Here is an 18993-nt window from a genome sequence, read left to right as displayed (position 1 = left end):
TATTCCCTCAAGGCACAGAATGCAGGGGTGCTTCTCATTCCATTTGCAAACCATAATACATTTTTTATGGCTGCTGAGTGCTGTGCTAATGAATGGTGTGAGGCTGAAGTCATTTGTTTCCTAGTGCAGGGACAGCAGGGATGAGAGCTGCCTAAGCCCACATGCATTTATTGTAACCCTGTGAAAAGGGGGATACCCTTTAAATGTAAAATTCATCAGCCCACTGACTCCTTGCCTGGGTCTGTGGCATGCCAACCCAAGTGCTGCTTGAATTATTCAGAGAACACAGTATGTGTGGAGGGTGGAGGAGCCCACAGCCAGCTTTGTGCCAGCAGCCCCTGCAGTGGAATTGTCCTTCCCTCCAGTGAAATCTCCTGGAATGTGTGTTTTGATCAGTATATGCAAATCCTGTATAACTACAGATACAAATGTACAAAATTTTTAGTTTTGGGAGAAAGTTTGAAATTTTAAAATATTTTTTTTTCCCATTCTAAATGAGAAAAAAGGTGAAAATTAAAGTGAAGAAAAAATCTGGGAGTTTTGGCGTAGAACTGAGGTGCAGAACTGAGCTCAATTATTTAGATACATTGAAATTTATATTACAAATTTATATTATATTTGTGTTTCATATTATTCTACGTGGTTCTTGATCACTGTTCAGTTGGGTTCTCACCACCATAAACCCCCTTTTCCAAGGATTCCTGTCCTTGCACTGAGCCAAGGACAGCTGTGGGAGATGGCAGTGTGTGCCCACAGCTGGATTTGCCCAGGTGTGCTGGAGGTCACTGAGTGAGATCTGCAGCAAACACATCACCTTGGACAAGCTGGCAACTTGTGTCAGGCTAGAAAAAATCTCTAGAGAAAACACAATGGGATTTTTAGGCTGGCAGAAGCTGGCTGGAGCCAGAGCTTCAGGATCTCTTGGCAGGAGCACACAGGCTTCTGGCTGAACCTGTCACAGCAGAATCAACTCTGTGTTCTTTGCCTTCCACAAAGCCAGGCAGCTCCAAGAAAAGCAGTTCCATGGCTCTGCAGTCGGGGCTGGCATTGCTCAGCACTTCCTCAGCACCTGCTCCAGGGGAGGCTTTTGCTAACTCAGGCTCCAGTGAATTCTTGACTGTTGTGCACAACTGTCCTGTGTTTCAGCACAGTATTGGAGTGACCACACACATTTACTGACTGTTGTGCACAACTGTCCCATGTTACAGCACAGTATTGGAGTGACCACACACATTTACTGACTGTTGTGCACAACTGTCCTGTGTTTCAGCACAGTATTGGAGTGATGAAATGGAGAAGGGAGAGGGGAACAAGGCTGAGAATACCGTGTCATGTGTGAAAACCATGAAATGAATGAGGAGCAATCAGTGGCTCTGATGCTGATCCTCATGTATGACACCAGCTTTTGTCAGCTGTACCAGTCTTAGATTTCCTCTACCTCCAGCCTGTATTTGTTATGTGGCATTGAGAGAGGCCATGGCACCACGTTATTTTAGAAACAGCTCTTCCCTGTATCTTTATAACATGTGGTGCTCACTAAAGCCCAGTTTTTGGGAGTGCTCAGCACTCCTGGCAGCTGCTGAAGTCAATGAAGGCTGTGCTCCATTAGAGAAAGGGCTCGTGGAGCCAGGTTCTCTGAAAAATCAAATCTCAGGTGTTTCCCAACGAACGCTTAAAATCAGCAGATGTTTCTGACCTGATCATGGCAGGACTGTTATTGCCACCTATAAAACAGGAATAGTGAAATACCTTTGGCAAAATAACTGTAAAACAGCCCATCTATTTGTTGAGCATCAATCTGATACTATCAGGAGGAGCTGGACAGAAAAGCCCTTGAGGAAATTAATCATTATGCATTTGGAGGAGGGTGTGAATGGAGTGTCAGTAAACAAGGACCAGGTCCACACCATGGACAAAAAAGAGCAAACAAAATCCTGAGTGGTTGCTCATTAGCTGAACACCTTCCATTCTGTGGAGGGAAATAAGAGCATGGGATCATGTAATTAAAGATTGTATCTTGGCCTGCATGCACAAGAGGCCTGAATTAAGGTGGTGGCTGCAGCCTTAATCCTGGCCTTTCATAACTTCCCAGCCCTTGACTTTGTAACCTCAATAATGTTGCCTTCGTGTATTTTTGTGTGTAATTTAAATCAGCAGGAGCTGAAAAGGAGCCTTCTGTTTATCAATGCTATTGTTAACAAACGATTTTGGGATGAAAAACCAAGGCAATCTCTTTGCCACAGAAGCGCTTTCACACAACCTATCTGGAGCAGACAGCAGCTTGCTCTGCTGTTGTTTTCCTTCCTCTGCACCCACCCCAGAGTCCCCAGCCCAGCTCTGCCTCTCATCCCCACTCTGTTGCACAAACACTTTTGCACAACACTGAAACACTTTGTTTTCAGACTCCAGAGAGATGCAGGAGGCAGTGGATTGCAACTTCATGGAATCAAAGCAAAGAAAACAAGATTAAACACAGTTTTCTGTGGAGGTCCTGTGGCTTGAAGGAATTGCTGGGATTAGTAGATGGGCTAGTGCACCCTATGTAGTTGACATCAACACCTCTCTTCACCAGTCCCTTGTGTTTTAAAATACAATAGTGACACTGAGAATCCTTTTCTCTTTTGCATTGTGCTTTACAGCAGCCTTCCTTTTGCCCTGGTGTTATTTTAACAGTGTTGGCAATTTTTTTCCCCTAGATAAATTCTTTTCAGAAACTAGTTATTCCTCAGAATAACTATTTTATATGGAGGTAAATAAATGGTTATTGTAAGCATCTAATTTTATTTTCTGATTTTGATTAGAGGGATTATTTTCAGACCTTTGCATCTTGTTTCTGCTGGAATTAAAACAGAAACATAAGAGAGGTATTGAAGATTTGGGGCATTTTCAACCATCAGCTGTAAAAATTCTCCAGTGTAACAGAAACACAGTAGGAGTTGATGGGCACTGTCAAGATGTGATGGCAAATTTGGTACTCTCAGACTAGCAGTGTTTCTGAGGGGTTTTGGTTCAGTTTGTGCAGCTGTTTGTGCAGGTTTGGTTTGTGCAGGTTTCAGTTTGGTTTGTGCAGGTTTCAGTTTGGTTTGTGCAGGTTTGGGTTTGGTTTGTGCAGGTTTGGGTTTGGTTTGGGTTTGGTTTGTGCAGGTTTGGGTTTGGTTTGTGCAGGTTTGGGTTTGGTTTGTGCAGGTTTGGGTTTGGTTTGTGCAGGTTTGGGTTTGGTTTGTGCAGGTTTGGGTTTGGTTTGGGTTTGGTTTGTGCAGGTTTGGGTTTGGTTTGGGTTTGGTTTGTGCAGGTTTGGGTTTGGTTTGGGTTTGGTTTGTGCAGGTTTGGGTTTGGTTTGTGCACGTTGCTGTCCTGGATTCCCAGATAATGATTCCCCCTGTGATGTTTCCCAGTGAGGTTGGGCAGGCCCTGGCACAGGCAGATCCTGTCCCTGGATCCCTGGCAGTGCCCAAGGCCAGGCTGGATGGGTTTGGAGCACCTGGGACAGGGGAAGGTGTCCCTGCCATGGCTGGGGTGGCACTGGATGGGCTTTGAGGTCCCTTCAGGTGCCTTCCTTTGCAGGAATTCTCTCAGCTGTACCCTGCAGCCATCCTGATCTCCTGTAAGCCAGAGCTCTGTCCCAGTGCAGTGGGTGAATGTGGGGTTCTCTTTGCCATCGTGTTGTTGCTGTGCTGTTCCCTTTGGCTGTTCCTTGCTTCTCCTCCATCCCTCGGAGCTGACAGGGGCTGGGGATGGAACTGGGCAAGAATTTCAACTCGACTTTTGTAGCTACTGAAAGTGTATTTTCTTCTCCCTTAATTGGCTTCTTCCTTCTGCACTAGTGTTCTGGATGAAAAGTGAATTGTTTCTACCTTGAAAGGCTCCAGAAGTGCCTTTCTTACCGTTCTGTTTGACAGGGATGACTGGATGTCTGAATAGTGAACGGGGCAGACTGGCAGCTTCAAGCTTGATTTTCTAAATACTTGTGTTTAAAGTGGAGCATTACACTGACATTTCATGACTATTTGACGTTTAAAAAAAAAAAAAAAAGTCTAATTTCTTTATACTTTATTCTTGGAGTGAAGGGTAAATTGTTGGGCTCTGATATAAACCTGTAGAAGACTTTAGCAAGAGCCTGAGGAGGAAATAATTAGAATATAGTTGTAAACTGTTGCAACTGTAATTTGGTTTAACTAGAACTGCAGTTTAAACTATTCCTGTTTCTAAAAGTCAGTTTTTAAAAGTTGTATTTTACTTAGGTCACATTAGTGTAAATTCAGAAAATAAGTTTTTACAACTCTGGAATTGTAATGCTAATCCACAAGGATGGTTTGGAAAGGTCAAGGCTTGAAATCCCTGAGCAGCACCTGAAATGTTCATCCTGAGGAATTTCTGCAGTGCATTTGCTCCACACTTGCATTTACAGTGTTGTTTTTCATCCAGCACTCCCATAGAATAATCCTGGAATAAGGAGTGGAACAGAATAATTCACATGTAGTTTTGAAGTTGTTGTCAGAGGCAGGGGCAGGAGGGAAGGCAGTGGTGGGGGTTCATGGGGGTGATGACTGTACCCCACAAAGCTCTGCTCTCCTGCCCCACTGGGTGCTTGATTTTTCATCAATGACTCGTCATTTATGTTGCAAGAAGATGGACTTCGCTGAAATAAATCAGGCATAGCTCCCTGAAAGACCTGATGAGAATGCAGGGTGTCCTTGAAGCCTCCTACCTTGAGAAATGGTCTGATGGAGCCAGGGGCTGCTTCTCCTGGCCTGGGCTGAAGCTGTGGGTGCTGCCACTTCCTTCCCTGCCAGGGCACCTGCAGCAGGGTCAGCCTGATTAATGTGCCCAACAGAAGTAAAACAAATGGAAAATTTTTTTAGTTTATACGGTACACTCATAAATATTAATGTACTTTTGTATTGAATTGCATGCAATTACGTATTTATACATTTAAGTCACCTTCCTGATACACTTAAGGCACTTTACTGATGGAAGATATCTCTGAAAGAGATGGTTTTAAACTGTGCCTAATATGTTTGTAGGATTTACTTAATAATGTGTGGGCTTGTATGCTGGCAGGAGAGGAGAAAAACCTCCATGAGAGACTGAAAGTGTTCCAGGGCTCTGCTGCTCAGGCTGAATCCACTCCATGGGTAGCTGCTGAAAAATACGTCTCGACATGAAATATTACTACATCTCCTTATCTATGTAGATAAGGTCTGTGCAGTCCTGTCACCTTAGAGTAATTACAGCTTATTACTCTAATCATGATGATGCCTGAAGTCTGTAATTAAGATTGTGCTGGCTAATGTACTGGCACACGGCGTGGTACAGCTATTGTCCTATCTAAACATGGGAAAGATAAAAATGGGGTGAGGGAGAAAGGGCAGCAAGTGGGGAAGTGATTTATGCTTGGTTCCCAGCCAAGCAGTGTCTCCACAGAGCCCAGGGGCTCCATGGGGCAGAATCTGAGACGATCCCAGGCAGTTTGCACCCTCAGACACGAGCAGAACACCCTGGGAGAGCTCTATTCAAGCTACTTTTAATGCATCTTGTCCACCTATGCCTAAGTTTTATTCTTTCATCATGTCCTCTTGCATGTCCTCATCTAGTCTGCAGATGAAGAATCTAACACAAATTTCTATGTACATATCTATTTCCAGGCCAAGTTGTGTCTCTTGAAATCCATGAGAGGTTCCTCAGAAAGGGTTTGATCCCCAGCACTCTGTCATTTTCCCCACGGTGGTGTCAGCTGGTGAAAAGCAGACAGCTCTTCTGCAGGAACAGGGCTGTCTGAACACCAATCCTTATGGGGTTTTATCTGTTTAATCTTTAACCCACCCACCAAACGGGGTTTAAGGCCTCTTTCACAAGTTACACACGTCTGGAGCTCCTTGACCTCTCTCTGCTTGTGAGCAGAAGAGGAACATTCCTTAATTTTGAACATTCCTGCCAATCCTCCTGCCTTGGAAGGTGCCTTTCCATCCAGGTTGGGGAAGGCTTTGTGGATTTGGTGCCACTCATCTTGGCCACAGGTGTGTGAGCAGATTCCTTCCTCCCAGTTCCTCTGAGCTCCACGTTCTTTAGGTGTCTCTGCCAACCTGTGGAGCCTCATGGTGTTGTCTGGAGCACGAGCTCTGAGGAAGGCTCCTCCAGGCACATCCACAGGGATCTGCTGGGTCTGACCCATCTCACACCCCCTTACAGCTAACAGGAACAAGCTTTTTCTTGATGGAAGTGCCTGGCCTCATTAGACATTTGCTAAGCTTCTGGAAGCCTGCCACTGTTTCATTTGGACCACTCACAGCTGGGGGAGGGAAAATCTCACAAAAGCTATTTAGTCATTAGAAGAATTTTTTCTCCCCCCGCCCCCAGAAAGTTTCCCCTTTGTTCTCTCCTTCAGCCTTTCACATTTAGAGTGAATCCTCTTGAATAGCATTCGAATTTACAGACATAAGCTCTGTGTTTTAACAGAAGTCTTTGCTGGTATAATATTCTATTCATAAAACACTGGATTTTTTTATTTTTTTTTATGCTGACCTAAGAAAAAGGATTGTTAGCAGCATGATAGAAATCCTAAGTTACAAATCAGTTCTAAGAGAAAATATCTGCTGTTTTATAACCTGCCCTTGCCATCCAGGAGGTCCAGGTGTGTTTGTGGATGCTGTAGTTTTATGAAGCTGTTGATGGGAAGCACTGGTGAAATGGTTACTGCACCTGAGAATTTGCCTTCCTGCATTTATGGCATGCAGCTAAACCTAAAACCTTCCTGGGAAGGGAGGCAGAAGGAGTGCTGGGAGAAAAGGGGTTGTTCCTGCTTTTAATTTCCTTGGGCAGCTCCATAGGATCCCTCAGCTTGTGCACAAGGAGATGCCAGAGCAGTTTAGGAAGATGAGTGCCACTCCTGAGTTCTTCAGTGGAGCCAGGGAGGTACCAGGGAGCAAACACAGGGGGTTCTTCAATTACAAATCCTGTGCTGTAGCTAAGGATGCTCAAATTCTCTTTCATGAGGCTGGATAAGGCTCCTAACATTCTGGATATTAATAACACTGTGAAGAAAAGCCCAGGGTATCTCTTGTGGTGTCCTAGGTGAAGAAAAGATAGGAAAAAAAAATGTCTTATAGCTTCTGTTCAGTGGTCCCATCTTTAATGCCTGTAAAATCGTTCCCTTTGCTAAATATCAAATTTGAACAATGACTGTCTTCAGTTTAATTAATCATCCCACTGGTTTCAGTTATGAATTTTGTGAAGCTCTCGTGTTTTAGAGAGTCATTTAGGAAGCAGTCTTTAATTAAAGCCAAACTGCTTTTTTGCCTTTAGGCATGCTTTTTTTTGCATTAAAAGGTGCCAATAATACAAATTAAACTCTCCTGAGCCTCAGTCTTCACGTGACACAGGGACCAACAGCCCTTCCTGCCATCAGTGATGATATTAAGTGACAATAAACAAGAGCTGAAAGGCTCACAGGATTTCATGGAAGCTTCTGGCCCAAGCAGGGACGTTAGCAGAGGGCACTGAAAGCAGGACCCTGCTTCTGGAACTTCTCCTCACAGGGCAGCAGCAGAGCCCAGCGTGGGCAGTTCTGGGAGTAGATGTGACTCAGCACCTTGCATTTATTGGATGCAGAATCTGCACTGTAATTAACATCTTCTCTCTCCTAATGAATTCTCCTCTTCCTCTGCCTTTAAATGTGTGCTGTTGAAAAAGATTCATCTCAAGTAACATTTATCTGAAGTGAAAATAGGAGTTCTGTGTGTTGCAGGTTATTTTTAAGAAAACAGCTGTGGGCTAAGTGACAAAACTCGCATTTGTGTTACAAGAGAGGAGTATTTCTTTATAGACAGACATTGATTCTGGGGGTTAAAGGGTCAGTGACAAAGTTTTCAAATACAAGCTGCTTTTTTCATGCACTTTTCACCCCTCTCCCTGAGATCTGGAAACCAACTGCTTAAATCAGGCTGGAGGGAAGCGTGCCCTGAAGTCAATGGAGATTCATTTGCCCTAATTGGATTTAGGTCAGCTCCTGCCTTGGCTTCTCAAATACAAGAAATAATAAGAATAAATATTGAAAATTCAAGCATTGTTTAAATCAAAGCAGATTGTTATTTTAAGCATTATAAACAAATGGTGTCTTCTAAATGTGTGCTCTCTTGATACATGAGGTGCTTGGGAGAACTGAGGTTGCTTGTATGAGGTCTCAAGGAGGATGTGTCTCCTTCCATGCACCCAATTTTATTTAGCATTTTGCTGTCTTTTGATTAAGGGGACATCAGTGAAGAGTGGGTTTGTTCCTTTTCTGGTGACTACAGAGTGCTTTGCTGGTCACCTGGAACCAAACCAGAGCTGTAGAGTTTGACCACTGCGTTTTCTCCAAAAACACCAAAACCAGAGTTTGACCACTGCGTTTTCTCCTCCCTTTGCAGAAGGACATAGCTCTGAAACCTCAGGAACGTGTGGAGAAGCGACAGAATCCTCTAGCCAAGAAGAAACGGGAAGCACTTACCAATGGGCTGTCATATCTTCCAAAAAAGAACAGACTCCACCACCACCAGTACAGCTCCGACCGGGAAAATGACCGAAACCTGTGCCAGCACCTTGGGAAAAGGAAGAAGTTACCAAAGGGCCTCAGACAGGTGGGGGACAAGTTTCCTGCTGCGGGGAGGGAGGGCTCTGCCCGTTGGCTCATGGTATGTAGAAGCCAATTTCTCATTTTGTGGGATCACTTATTTTGTTATTTTAATGCTTTTGTATTTGTTTTGTTGTTGGGCGCGATGTGGAGTGTCCTACCAATGGCAGAGGTGGATTGAGAGGGAGAGCAAGTGGTGATTAATGAATGTTTAAAGGTGGGAAGAGCTTTCCACAGGCCGGCTGTGAGACTGTCAGGGCAAACAAATGGGGTCTGTCTGTGATTGTGAGGCCAGCTTTGTCCTATAAAGACCTTCTTGTCATCAGGCTTTGTACACAGAAGAGTCCTCTGAGCATCCAGGGTGAGGTGAGGCAGTTGTGAGAAGGGCAGCTGTTAATCCAGGCAAAGCTCTAAGACTGATGAGAGTGTGAGGAGCTCATTTGTGAGGTGTCAGTGGTGCTGGTGTCTGCTCCCCTGGGTTACTGATCACCTGCCCTAAGCAAGAACTTCCCAGCAGTGGTGGAAGTGAGCAGGCAACATCCAGGATTGCAAAGCTTGAGGCTGAAAACGTTGGGTTTGTCTTCATGACTGTGCAGTGTTGTGTTTGTGGTGTTTTTTTAAAGATGAGAGTGTCACAAGTGTGATTTCTGTGATGCTGATAAGGATGATTTCTGTGATGCTGATAATAGTACACAGTAGTAGTGACTAGGTCAGCTTTTGCCTGTATTTGAGTGATATTAGTGACTCTTGAAGCAAAATTTAAATGTTTAATGGAGATGGTTGATATTCATGGAATCAGTTTTCATTCTTGTTTAGTGTAAACCAAACCTTGCTTTGCAGAGAAACTTGTAGCAAATAGTGAGAATTCACTGCTTCTCATTTTGTGAGTTAAGGGAGATGGAAGGAACATTGAGGATGACAAGTATGCTGAGTTGTATTCAATTTTGATATGCAGAGTTAGAGAAGCTGGGAAGAAATAGGTTTTCATGATGATTTTGAAGCCTGTGTGTTAAGCTGTATATAGGAATATAGTAAGGAATTATACAGTACTTTAGCAGAGCAAAGAAATTGTAAAATGCCTGTTCCATACTGTTAAAGGTGTTTCTTCTGATTTAATTTTCCTTGGTATTTCAAAGGAACGTGGGGAAAACTCTTTGGGATAGTTGATGCAATGATTCCATGATCAGTAGATATTGCTGTGACTGTTTCCTGTGGTCTCTGTTCAGTTTTGGTGTGGCAGATGTGTCTGCTTTGGGCAGCAGAACTGACTCTGTGCACTGTGAGCTCTGCCAGTGAGCCCCAATGTCAGGTGGAACCTTCCTGCCCAGAATTTCACCTGTGAAGGAAATTGGCCTCCCTGCTGACGGAGATTATTTGTGAGACTGTGTTTTTGGGAATGAATATGCATTGGTTTGGAAGGTATTGAGTTGACAAATGTCATGGAAAATGCTTTTCTTTTGAGCTGATAAATCCGAGTACTCTACCTAATTCCTAAGGCATAAGACTGAGAGGAAATAAAGTATCTTGCTCAATATGAATGTGATATTTATGATACCAAACATTTGGTGGGGGTAGAGCTCCTCAGATAAGAACATTTGAGTCTTATGAACAGTGTAGGTGCTGACAAACCCATACAGCTTTGGTACTTAACATGGAAAAAAGATGTCATGGAAAAGACTGCAAAGTTCTTTGGAAAGACATGCTCACCACCTATAGAAAGAGTTTTGGGTAAGCATTTTCTGACCTCTTTCAAGACAAATGGTGAAGAGCACAAAAGAAGGAGGAGATTGATAAGTTCTGACCATGTTTTTTTTTATGATCAATGTTATGCTTTTCCTCAAGTGACTCGTGGCTGCACACCTTGGGTTGCTCTCCCCACCCACGTCCATCCCACTGAATCCCTGGGCTCCTGGAGGGGAAGCAGATTTGCAGATTTGCTTGTCAGCCTTCTCAGACAGCAGTGAGCCAAGAACTGGGGTCACTGTGGTGTGTGTGTGACACAACAGGAGTGTCTGGAGCCACTTAAAGTTCAGGAGGCTTCTGTATGCAGACAGTGTCCTCCCTACATTAGGGCTTTATATTTGATACATCAACAATTTATCCTGCCTGTCCTGTCCCTGGGGGAATGGGGAATTGTCACCTGTGATTACTGGAACTGGGTTGCAGGATGCAGTCTCAGAGCTGTCACTTGCATTCCTGTGCTCTCCAAAGACCTTGGCTGCAGTCTGTCCTCGCTGGGAAACGTTTTATACCCGGAGATCTCGTTCATGGTTTTACCAGGGGCTGACAGTCCTGCTGGATATGCTTTCCTGTGAAATCTCTTATCTGCTGGAAGTAACTCTCACTGCAGGATTTAGGGTATGAAGTTCCCTTGTCAAACAGATTTAGTTGAAGTCAGCTATTGAAAGCATTGCTAATTAGTTTTCAGAGAAAATCCTTGCAGTATTCATGCAGGTATTTATCCAGCTCTGCTGAAATGCCTACAGGTTTATTGAAATCCAGAAAATGTGAAACTGTAGGTTAATTAAGGCTCATATTTTACTAGCGAGAAGACTTTTGAACTCTGCTTTGTGAGCTTTTATAAATGTACTTATTAAATGCCTCGAGGAAATTTTAGTTGGCGTTAAGCAAACATAAGACTCATCAGAATATTTCTCCAGCGTTTTAAATTTAATTTCCTTTACGTTAATTGGTGATGGCATGTTTTTATATGCTTTCTGTAAAAATCATTTGGAAATCTTAAAGTGAACATTTTTAAACTAGTAAAAGGGTGGCAAACATTTTTAAATGGGTTTTAATGAGATTTTATTCCTCGAGGTCTGAGCACATACCAGGAAACAATGAGCTTCCAGGGCAGAAGGAGGGTAGAGGGTATTTTGATAATGAGGGAAAGGATCATTTCTCTTTGTTCAGTGGGTGTGTGATTTGGAAAAGAGCAGAAGACACTGACTTTTGCTACCTCCACTATTTCCTTCACTGTTTTTCATCTGCTGGGATGGGTTCTTGCATCTTCAAGCAGAAGAGGATCATCTCTGGATATGCTTCTAAACCAGCAGAGTGTGTGTTGGGCACGGGGTGCCTTGGCTGGCTGAGGTGTGTGTGAGGTGTGTGGCTGCTGCCTTCACCACCCAAGTCCAGAAATGCTTCCAGAATATCAAATCCCAAGCCCAGATACTGCAGGAGTGCAGGGAAGGAGACAAATGGTAATAAATAGGAGGCGGATGATAAATAGAGGGAAGAAAACTCATGATGGAGAAATGAATTAGGAGGTAAACTGTAATGAGATAAAGGAAAAATGGGAAGAGCAGCAGAAGAAGATACACTTCTGAGTCTGGCAGGCCCCAGCTACAAGTGTTATAAACCATTGTGTTCCCCTCGTAGTCCATTACATGAATCAATTAAAGGGGAGGGAGGGGAGTGCTGAAGCTGTTCCTTCTCAGAATTAATTCCACCATCCCCTTGGCAGTCTCACCCTGAATCTGTGCATCCTAAATTTAAGCTTGGGTGGCTGATGTGGGCAGCCAGTGCTGTCCCGTGCCACCATGGCTCGAGAGCCCCATGTGTTTCTGTGTGTTTAGTGCCAGCACACTCGTCCCCTGCTGCAGAGGTGCTCGTGTGCCCCAGTGCAGCAAAGCTGCGCTGCAGAGGGTGCATTCTCCGTGGGGCTGGGCTGTCCTGCAGCCAGGGGAGCTGGAGCAGGCTCTGGAGGAGGTTCTGGCAGCTCCCCGGCCTGGGAGCGCAGCAGATGGGCTGGATTGTCACTGTGATCCCGGGGACAGCTGACTGTGCTGACAAGCCATTTACAATGTGCTATTTACAGTTTGGGTTTGCAGGCTCTCAATGACATCTGAGTGCTCTTTAGCGACTGCTTTCATTACTACTTTTCTAAGAGCTGCTAATTGAAAATGAAATTGTGGGTGGGCTCTGGGAGTGCTGTAGCAGCTCCAAGTACAGTACACAGCCACTGAGAGCTGCTCCATTTCTTGGACTCCCTGCTACAGCTCTGTGCAAGGGAAGAAATGGGGATATATTTGTGCAGTGTGAGGTCAGACACCTTGGAAATCCTGCCTACAGCATGCATCACCTGGAGTGAGTGATAAAGGCTTGAACCTCCTTGAACACAGCTGCTGGGATTTGGGATTCCTTTACTGGCAGCCAGTGGATTTCAGTGACTGTAAAACTTCTGAAGATCAGGAAAGAAGCTGGGCTGTGAAACTACCTCGTGCAGGGCAGCACAGGGGATTGGAAGCTGTGTGTGGGATTTTTGGGCTGGTTTTGCACTGCTGGAGGTCTGGCTTTGTATGAAGTGACAGGAAACATCACAACTGAGTGGTGGAACGTGGGACAAAGTCACCTGCCCTGGGAGTGGTACCAGCCAGGATCGGATCAGCAGGGATATGGCCACACATTGATGGAAAGAGAGATAAAATTCCCATTCCATATGTAAAGGGAGAAGTTGCTTGATTTAGGATTTTTTCAGAGTCCAAGTGCTGGTGCAGCCACACTTTGAGAACCCTTTGTAGGACAGAAAAGGGGAAAGGGATGTGTGGGGTGCAGAGGTGCAGGCTGGTGTGCAAATAGAGGGGGATGCTTAGAGAGAGGGGGCAGGTTTTGTGAGGGAACACGCTCTGCCTCTGCTGATGTCCAGCTCACTTTATCCAGTCCACCATGTGCTGTGGAAATGCCGAGTGCTTGTGCTGGCCCGTTGGTAATTTCACCCTTGGCAGGGACCCACACTTTATTTTCACACATGCACAGTGTGTGGATTCCTGTCTGTGTGGGAGCATGTGCTGAAAGCTGGGCTGCCATTCAGTCCTCGTCTCGTTTCCCGTTTGGAAGGCGCCCTGGGTGACAAACAGTGCTTGAATTACAAGCATTTTGTGATTCTCGACTGCTGTTTGCCTGTGATCAGAGGCCACAGAAATCTCCAGCTGCACTTAACCCCCAGTCACCATATCCAGTGCGTCATCTGTGAAGGCACCCAGCTGCTCAAAAGCATCCAAGCAGCTTCTGGGCCCTGATAATATATATAATTGAGCTCAATGGGCACAGAAAAGATTGTTGTTCTCTGCAGAAAGGACTGAAAAATGACGTGTGTGGCTTTGCGTGCCTGTTGTTCCGTGCTGCACATCCCCCATGGCTTCCCCGGGCTCTGGATTCCAGGAGAGCACACACAAAGCCAGGCTTGGGGAGTGCAGGGCTGCTCCTGGGATGCTGCTGTGGGCTGGGGCAGGGCTGTGCTGGGCCAGAACAAACCCCAGCAGTCCCTGATCAGTTCTCTGGGAGCTGCTGCTCCACGCGATGCTCGCCCGCAGTGACGTGCCACGGGCGTCCCCCCTCATAATCACCAGTTTCACCTGCAATTTTTCAATAAGCTATTGAATTATACCTCTCTAAATGATACACTGCAAATCCAGCAGGTCCTAATTGCTAATGATGGTTCTGAAAGACTTTCATTTGACTGTAATTAGATTTGCAAGCAATCAGCTGCCCTTATCAGGATGGAAACACATATAATGTAAAATACAGGCTGGTGGGAAGGCAGCGTTTTCTTAAAAGGAGGAGAGAAGAGGAAGATGTTTTATTAGCAGAAGCTGTGACATATTTTAACACCTTGAAAACATCATGTGTGAAATTAATTCTGCTCAGTATTATACCATCTGGCAATGTTATTGTTCTGTATATATTGCCATGTAAGTGTGCTTTTTTCGTCTGGGTATGAGCCTGTGTTTGAAATAGTAATCACGAGTCAAATTGATTACTAAGGATGTTATCCCTGCTAGAAGGCTTAAAAATACATTTTGGGAAGTCCCAGGGACTCAAAATGGCTTCTCCATGGAGAGCTTCCCTTGCAGGGCTGACGAGGGTGGGAGAAAAGGGCCTTGTTTTTACCATTCCCCTGTCCTGTGGGTGAGTGTAAGTGCCCAGCAGTAAGAGGAACTCTACCCAGGTATTGTTTATTGATGCTGCAGTAGCAAATGCCTGTAGCTCAGCCTCAGACCCAGTGTATTTGGTGTTGATTTGGTTTGATGGTGTCTGTGTGCACTGCCCAGCTCAGAGCCTGCTGTGCCTGAGCAGCTTCAGCACCAGTGCAGGCACAGAGTCCCCAGGCGCACACAGAGAACAATATGAGCTTAAAACCTGGTTAGAGGCTGACATTTGGATGATCTGGATGAAATATCAGCTGCTGGGCAGTGTGGATTAAGCAGGACTCAGAATGACCATTAGCACCCCACAGGGTGACTGGGTTTGGTGTGACACATCTGGCTGTACAGCCAAGGAGGGCCGTGGAGGAGCTCAGGTCACATCTGGACATGGCAATAAGCAGTGGGATACTGAGAACTCCCCCATGTCTCTGAAGCTGATGGTGTGAGCTGATCCCCCCTGGGCTGTGGCACAGGAAGGGTTTCTTTGCCGTTGTGGTTGTGTTGAGTGTGATCAGGCTTGCAGGAAAATGAGCAATGTTGGCGTGTTTTTATTTCTAATGCAAATATTGCCACTCTCTCTGCTCTGCCCTGCTGCATCTCACTTTGTGTTTTGGCTGCAGTTTGCTCTGAGACAGAGATGTCACCACGCTGTCACCTGGCCAGGTAATGCCTTCCAGGGGGTTGTGCACCACCCACCCTGTGTGACACAAACTCCCAGCAAATTCCAGCTCAAAAAAGGAGATGAGAAACATTCACTTTTGAGCTAACCTAATTATATTAATCAATTAGATATATTGAGAATTTTAGTTAAAAAAAATTTAAAAATTTCTTGTGCACAGGGCAGCTATTGTCTCTCAGGATTATCTTTTTTCTTTTAATGTTGGCACCCTACTTTAATTGAAAACTTAAATGATTGTTAAATGTGCCAGGAAGTGAACCATATTTTAAATGTTCAATACAATCAATTGCTGTCTTGAAAGTTTCCATGCGTGTTACCAGTAAGGAATTAAACAAAAAATTAATTTTGACTGAGTCTTCCTGGAGATAAATTAAATGCTAGCTTAAGTATTATAAGACAGCATAATAAAGTGACCATTTTTAATTTAAAAAGGAGAGGAACTGAGAGATAAACTGAGAGGAATTGTTCCCTTCCCAAGGGAGCGAGGCTGTGACTGTCCTGGGAGCTGAGGGCAGGGCAATGGCAGCGTGCAGTAAATAAATCCCTGTGAAATTCCAGGATGGAGCTCACACAATTTGCTTTCATGGTTTGCAGTGCTTTGGGGGCCATGGTGGAGTTTTTGAGCTTTCCCTAGATTCAGCCTGGCTGGCTCTGGCCATTTTCGTAATATGTTGCAATTTTCTTAATATGTTATATTTTCTAAATATGCTAATAAAAAATATTTCAATCATAAAGTAAGTAGATTTCATCCTAGCCATTGGAAACAGCACATGAAATTTCTCAATGGTACTTTTATTTTTGCCAGCCATTCTCGTAATTTCCTTCTTAACACGTTTTTCTCTGATCTAGTTGAACAAAAAATTCTCCTGATTTTATAAATGAAAGAAAAATTAAGTGCCCAAAGCATGCAGAGGGTTAAGAAAAATGTAAATTCTGTTAAAATCACTAATTAATCTGTTTAATGTTTTCTTGTCTCCCCTCCCCCAACACATGTTCTTTTCTTGTAAAGCACCTTATTGCTTCCTGCTTGTTTACCAGCTTTTAGCAAGTCAAGCAGCATTCAAATTGCTTTGATGTTAATTATATAACCTGCTCAATAGGGCTTGATAGGTGAAGGAAAATAGCTCCTATGTTTAAGAAAATAAATTAATATCCAGACAAGAGCTCTGTGCTTTGGTTCTGAAGAAGGAAATGACAGGATACTGATGACTTAGTGTGGTGTTGTCAAATAAAAGCTATATTTGGGTGGCATGATGCTCTCAGTGTGTGAGATTTGATACTGGTTGTCTTCACTTCTCCTGATGATACAGAATGATGTGCTGAGGACAGATCCTGCTAACTGGAAAAGGAGTGAGTTTCTGTATCTCCTGTGCCAAAGTAAAAGATTGCAGAAGCAGGGATTCTGCCTCAACACACAGAAGCTGTTACTAAGGAGTCCTTTGGATGCTGGGTTATCCCAGCTGCTCCACTGGTCCTGCTCTGGACCCTGGCCCAGCTCGAGCTGCACTTTCTCAATTCAGTTCAGGTGCTGTTGGCATTAACATCTGAGCTGTAGCTCAGGCTGAGGAATTCCAAAAAATTCTCTTGGAGTGTAGCAAAGCCTCAAGCAGCGTGTGCATGGAGCTGCCACGTGCTCAGTGTCCAGACGTGACCCCTGCGAGGGGCACAGCCGCGGTGCCGGGCTGGAGCTGGGCTCTGCAGCCCCTCTGCATCCTGCATGGAAATGCTCTTCCATCAGGAGCAACTCGTCTACCAATTCCTAATCAAGGCAGAGAGATTTAATTGGAGAATTTGTGCAGTTTGGTGATCTCCAGATGAAAGGTTGTACCTGTGCGATGAAGGAATATTAATAATTTCTAATGCAAAGCGCGGGAGCCATGGCAGCTGCCTGGATTTGTGTAGAATGACTGGAGAGCAGCTCCCAGGCAGCAGTGCAAGCCTTCAGCTTATTAATGGCATTGTCTTTATAAATCAGGAACAGCACAGGGAGGGAGGCTGCCTTGTGAATCGTTACAAAATGCTTTGGAAAGATCTGAAGTCACATTTGTGGTCTGATGCTTCCTGTAAGAAGTGCAGTGTTTTCCATGATGGAAAGAGTTTATTTGCAGTACTAAGGCTTGTGCTTCCAGTGTATTAAATGAACCTGTGCTTTAATATGCAATAAATGCTGAAAACGATCCCTTCAACCTTTCTTCATTATCATAATGATATATTTTATAATAATGATTTTATATAATCAATACTGCTGGGCTCTTACTGATCTAGAGCACGTACCAGAGGGTGTGTTGTTTCCAGAAGGAGTGAGTGTCAGGAGATATCTTAGAGTGATCATAAAGCATTTCCAGGAGTGGAGCTGTATGAGACTATAACATCGCTTAGGGGAAAAGAGATCTTACCTATCAATAGCAATGCAAGGCTTGTAATTTTAAGTCTTTCTAATTTAAATCATGAAAATCTGTTTTTAATGAATAATTCAGAACTCTGATTTAGCAGAATTATTTCCAGCCCATGTATATTAAGCAGCCAACCTGCTATGCCAGTTCTGTTTTCAGACAGTTGATAGGGGGTTTCTCTTTCCTGCAGAAATGATCATCTTTGTCTGTTAGAAAATAAAGCTGCTGTGGTATTTTGTTCTTTTGATTGCAGGAGGATTTTGCTTTAAACCTTGTAGGCTAAAATTCAAGCTGAAGAAAAATAAAGCCTTTACTACAGGAGCTCCTAGAATTAAATTTGGAGAGAGTAAACCTTGTACTATATCCATTAGGAAAATGGCAGTATTCTTCCATTTCCTGATGTTATTCAATTACTTACCCTGCTTCCTGCTTTTAGTGTAAACTGTATATTTTAGCTCATGACCTTTGACAGCAAATTGAATCAGAAGTGGAGATGCAATGAAAGTGGGTTTTTTAAAAGACTCTTTAAAAACATGGGCGTGTAGGAAATTTGGGGTTTTGTTTTGCTGTTTGTTTCGGGGTTTTTTTTAATAAACCTCACAGTGGATTTTGTAATGTAATGCATTTTGCTTGGAAAAAAGGAAATTGAAGTTAATGTCCTTCCTTCTTTGCCCTGGAGAAAGCACAGCCTGCATAGCTGCTCTTGTTAGTGCTTGCCTGCTGAAATTAGCATTGCATATTTTTGTTAATACCAATAAAAGTGGAGTTTGTTTAATTTAGAATCAAACCCTTGTTTGGATTGGATTAGCACTTTAAGAAAAATATTTAACTTGTAAAGTGATGCAACACAGGTCGATCTAATCTTTAGCTCCTCCAAGATTGTAGCTCATTTACAAACTTTAGATCCTACTATTTCCCTTACACTTGTGAACAGTGTTAACACATTAAAAAACCCCAAACCAGTGTATTCATCTGAAGCTTTCCAACACAGGTGCCCCAAACCATCCAGGAACCATCAGTGCCAGCCATACCCAGTGCCCTGATCCTGATGGAGCTTCTCACACGTGGTGTTCCCTGAGATTTTCTGTTAACTGTTGAATGAGAGTTTAGTGGGTTTTAGCTATTTTTGAGCAGAATGCATTCATGTCACTGTTGCCCCCAAATTCATCATTTTTACTAATCCTGGGTCTCTATACAATAATGAGACTGTGAGGGGAGTAAGAGCCCTTTGTTGTGTAGAACTTGCCTTGGACTGAACTCAAACACAACTTGAATTTAAGACAAAACTCAGGAGATGTCTTAATTTAATGAAAAGCAGTGGAGACTTTCCTTTCCTGCAGCCTGCCCCTTGCCCCCACTGTAGTGCTGTTTACTTGCATTGGAATT

General features: G+C 44.0%; 1 protein-coding gene across 8 annotated transcripts in view; it reads left to right on the top strand.

Annotated features, from left to right (window-relative positions):
- AUTS2 (activator of transcription and developmental regulator AUTS2) overlaps nucleotides 1-18993 on the top strand; it is a 664369-nt gene that overhangs the window by 165284 nt on the left and 480092 nt on the right. For 4 of the 8 annotated variants that reach the window (XM_086859731.1, XM_086859729.1, XM_086859730.1 and 1 more), the window contains exon 2: nucleotides 8406-8615. In XM_086859731.1, the coding sequence (XP_086715857.1) occupies nucleotides 8406-8615 (210 nt within the window). Of the gene's footprint in view, nucleotides 1-8405; nucleotides 8670-18993 lie in introns of all 8 variants that reach the window. The other 4 variants (XM_086859732.1, XM_086859728.1, XM_086859725.1 and 1 more) reach the window with 1 other exon arrangement.

Source organism: Cyanistes caeruleus, chromosome 21 (assembly GCF_971803275.1).
Source record: "Cyanistes caeruleus chromosome 21, bCyaCae1.hap1.1, whole genome shotgun sequence".
NCBI classification, from domain to species: domain Eukaryota; kingdom Metazoa; phylum Chordata; class Aves; order Passeriformes; family Paridae; genus Cyanistes; species Cyanistes caeruleus.
The sequence above is the reverse complement of the archived record's forward strand: the minus strand, read 5'-3'. Positions and strand labels throughout refer to the sequence as shown.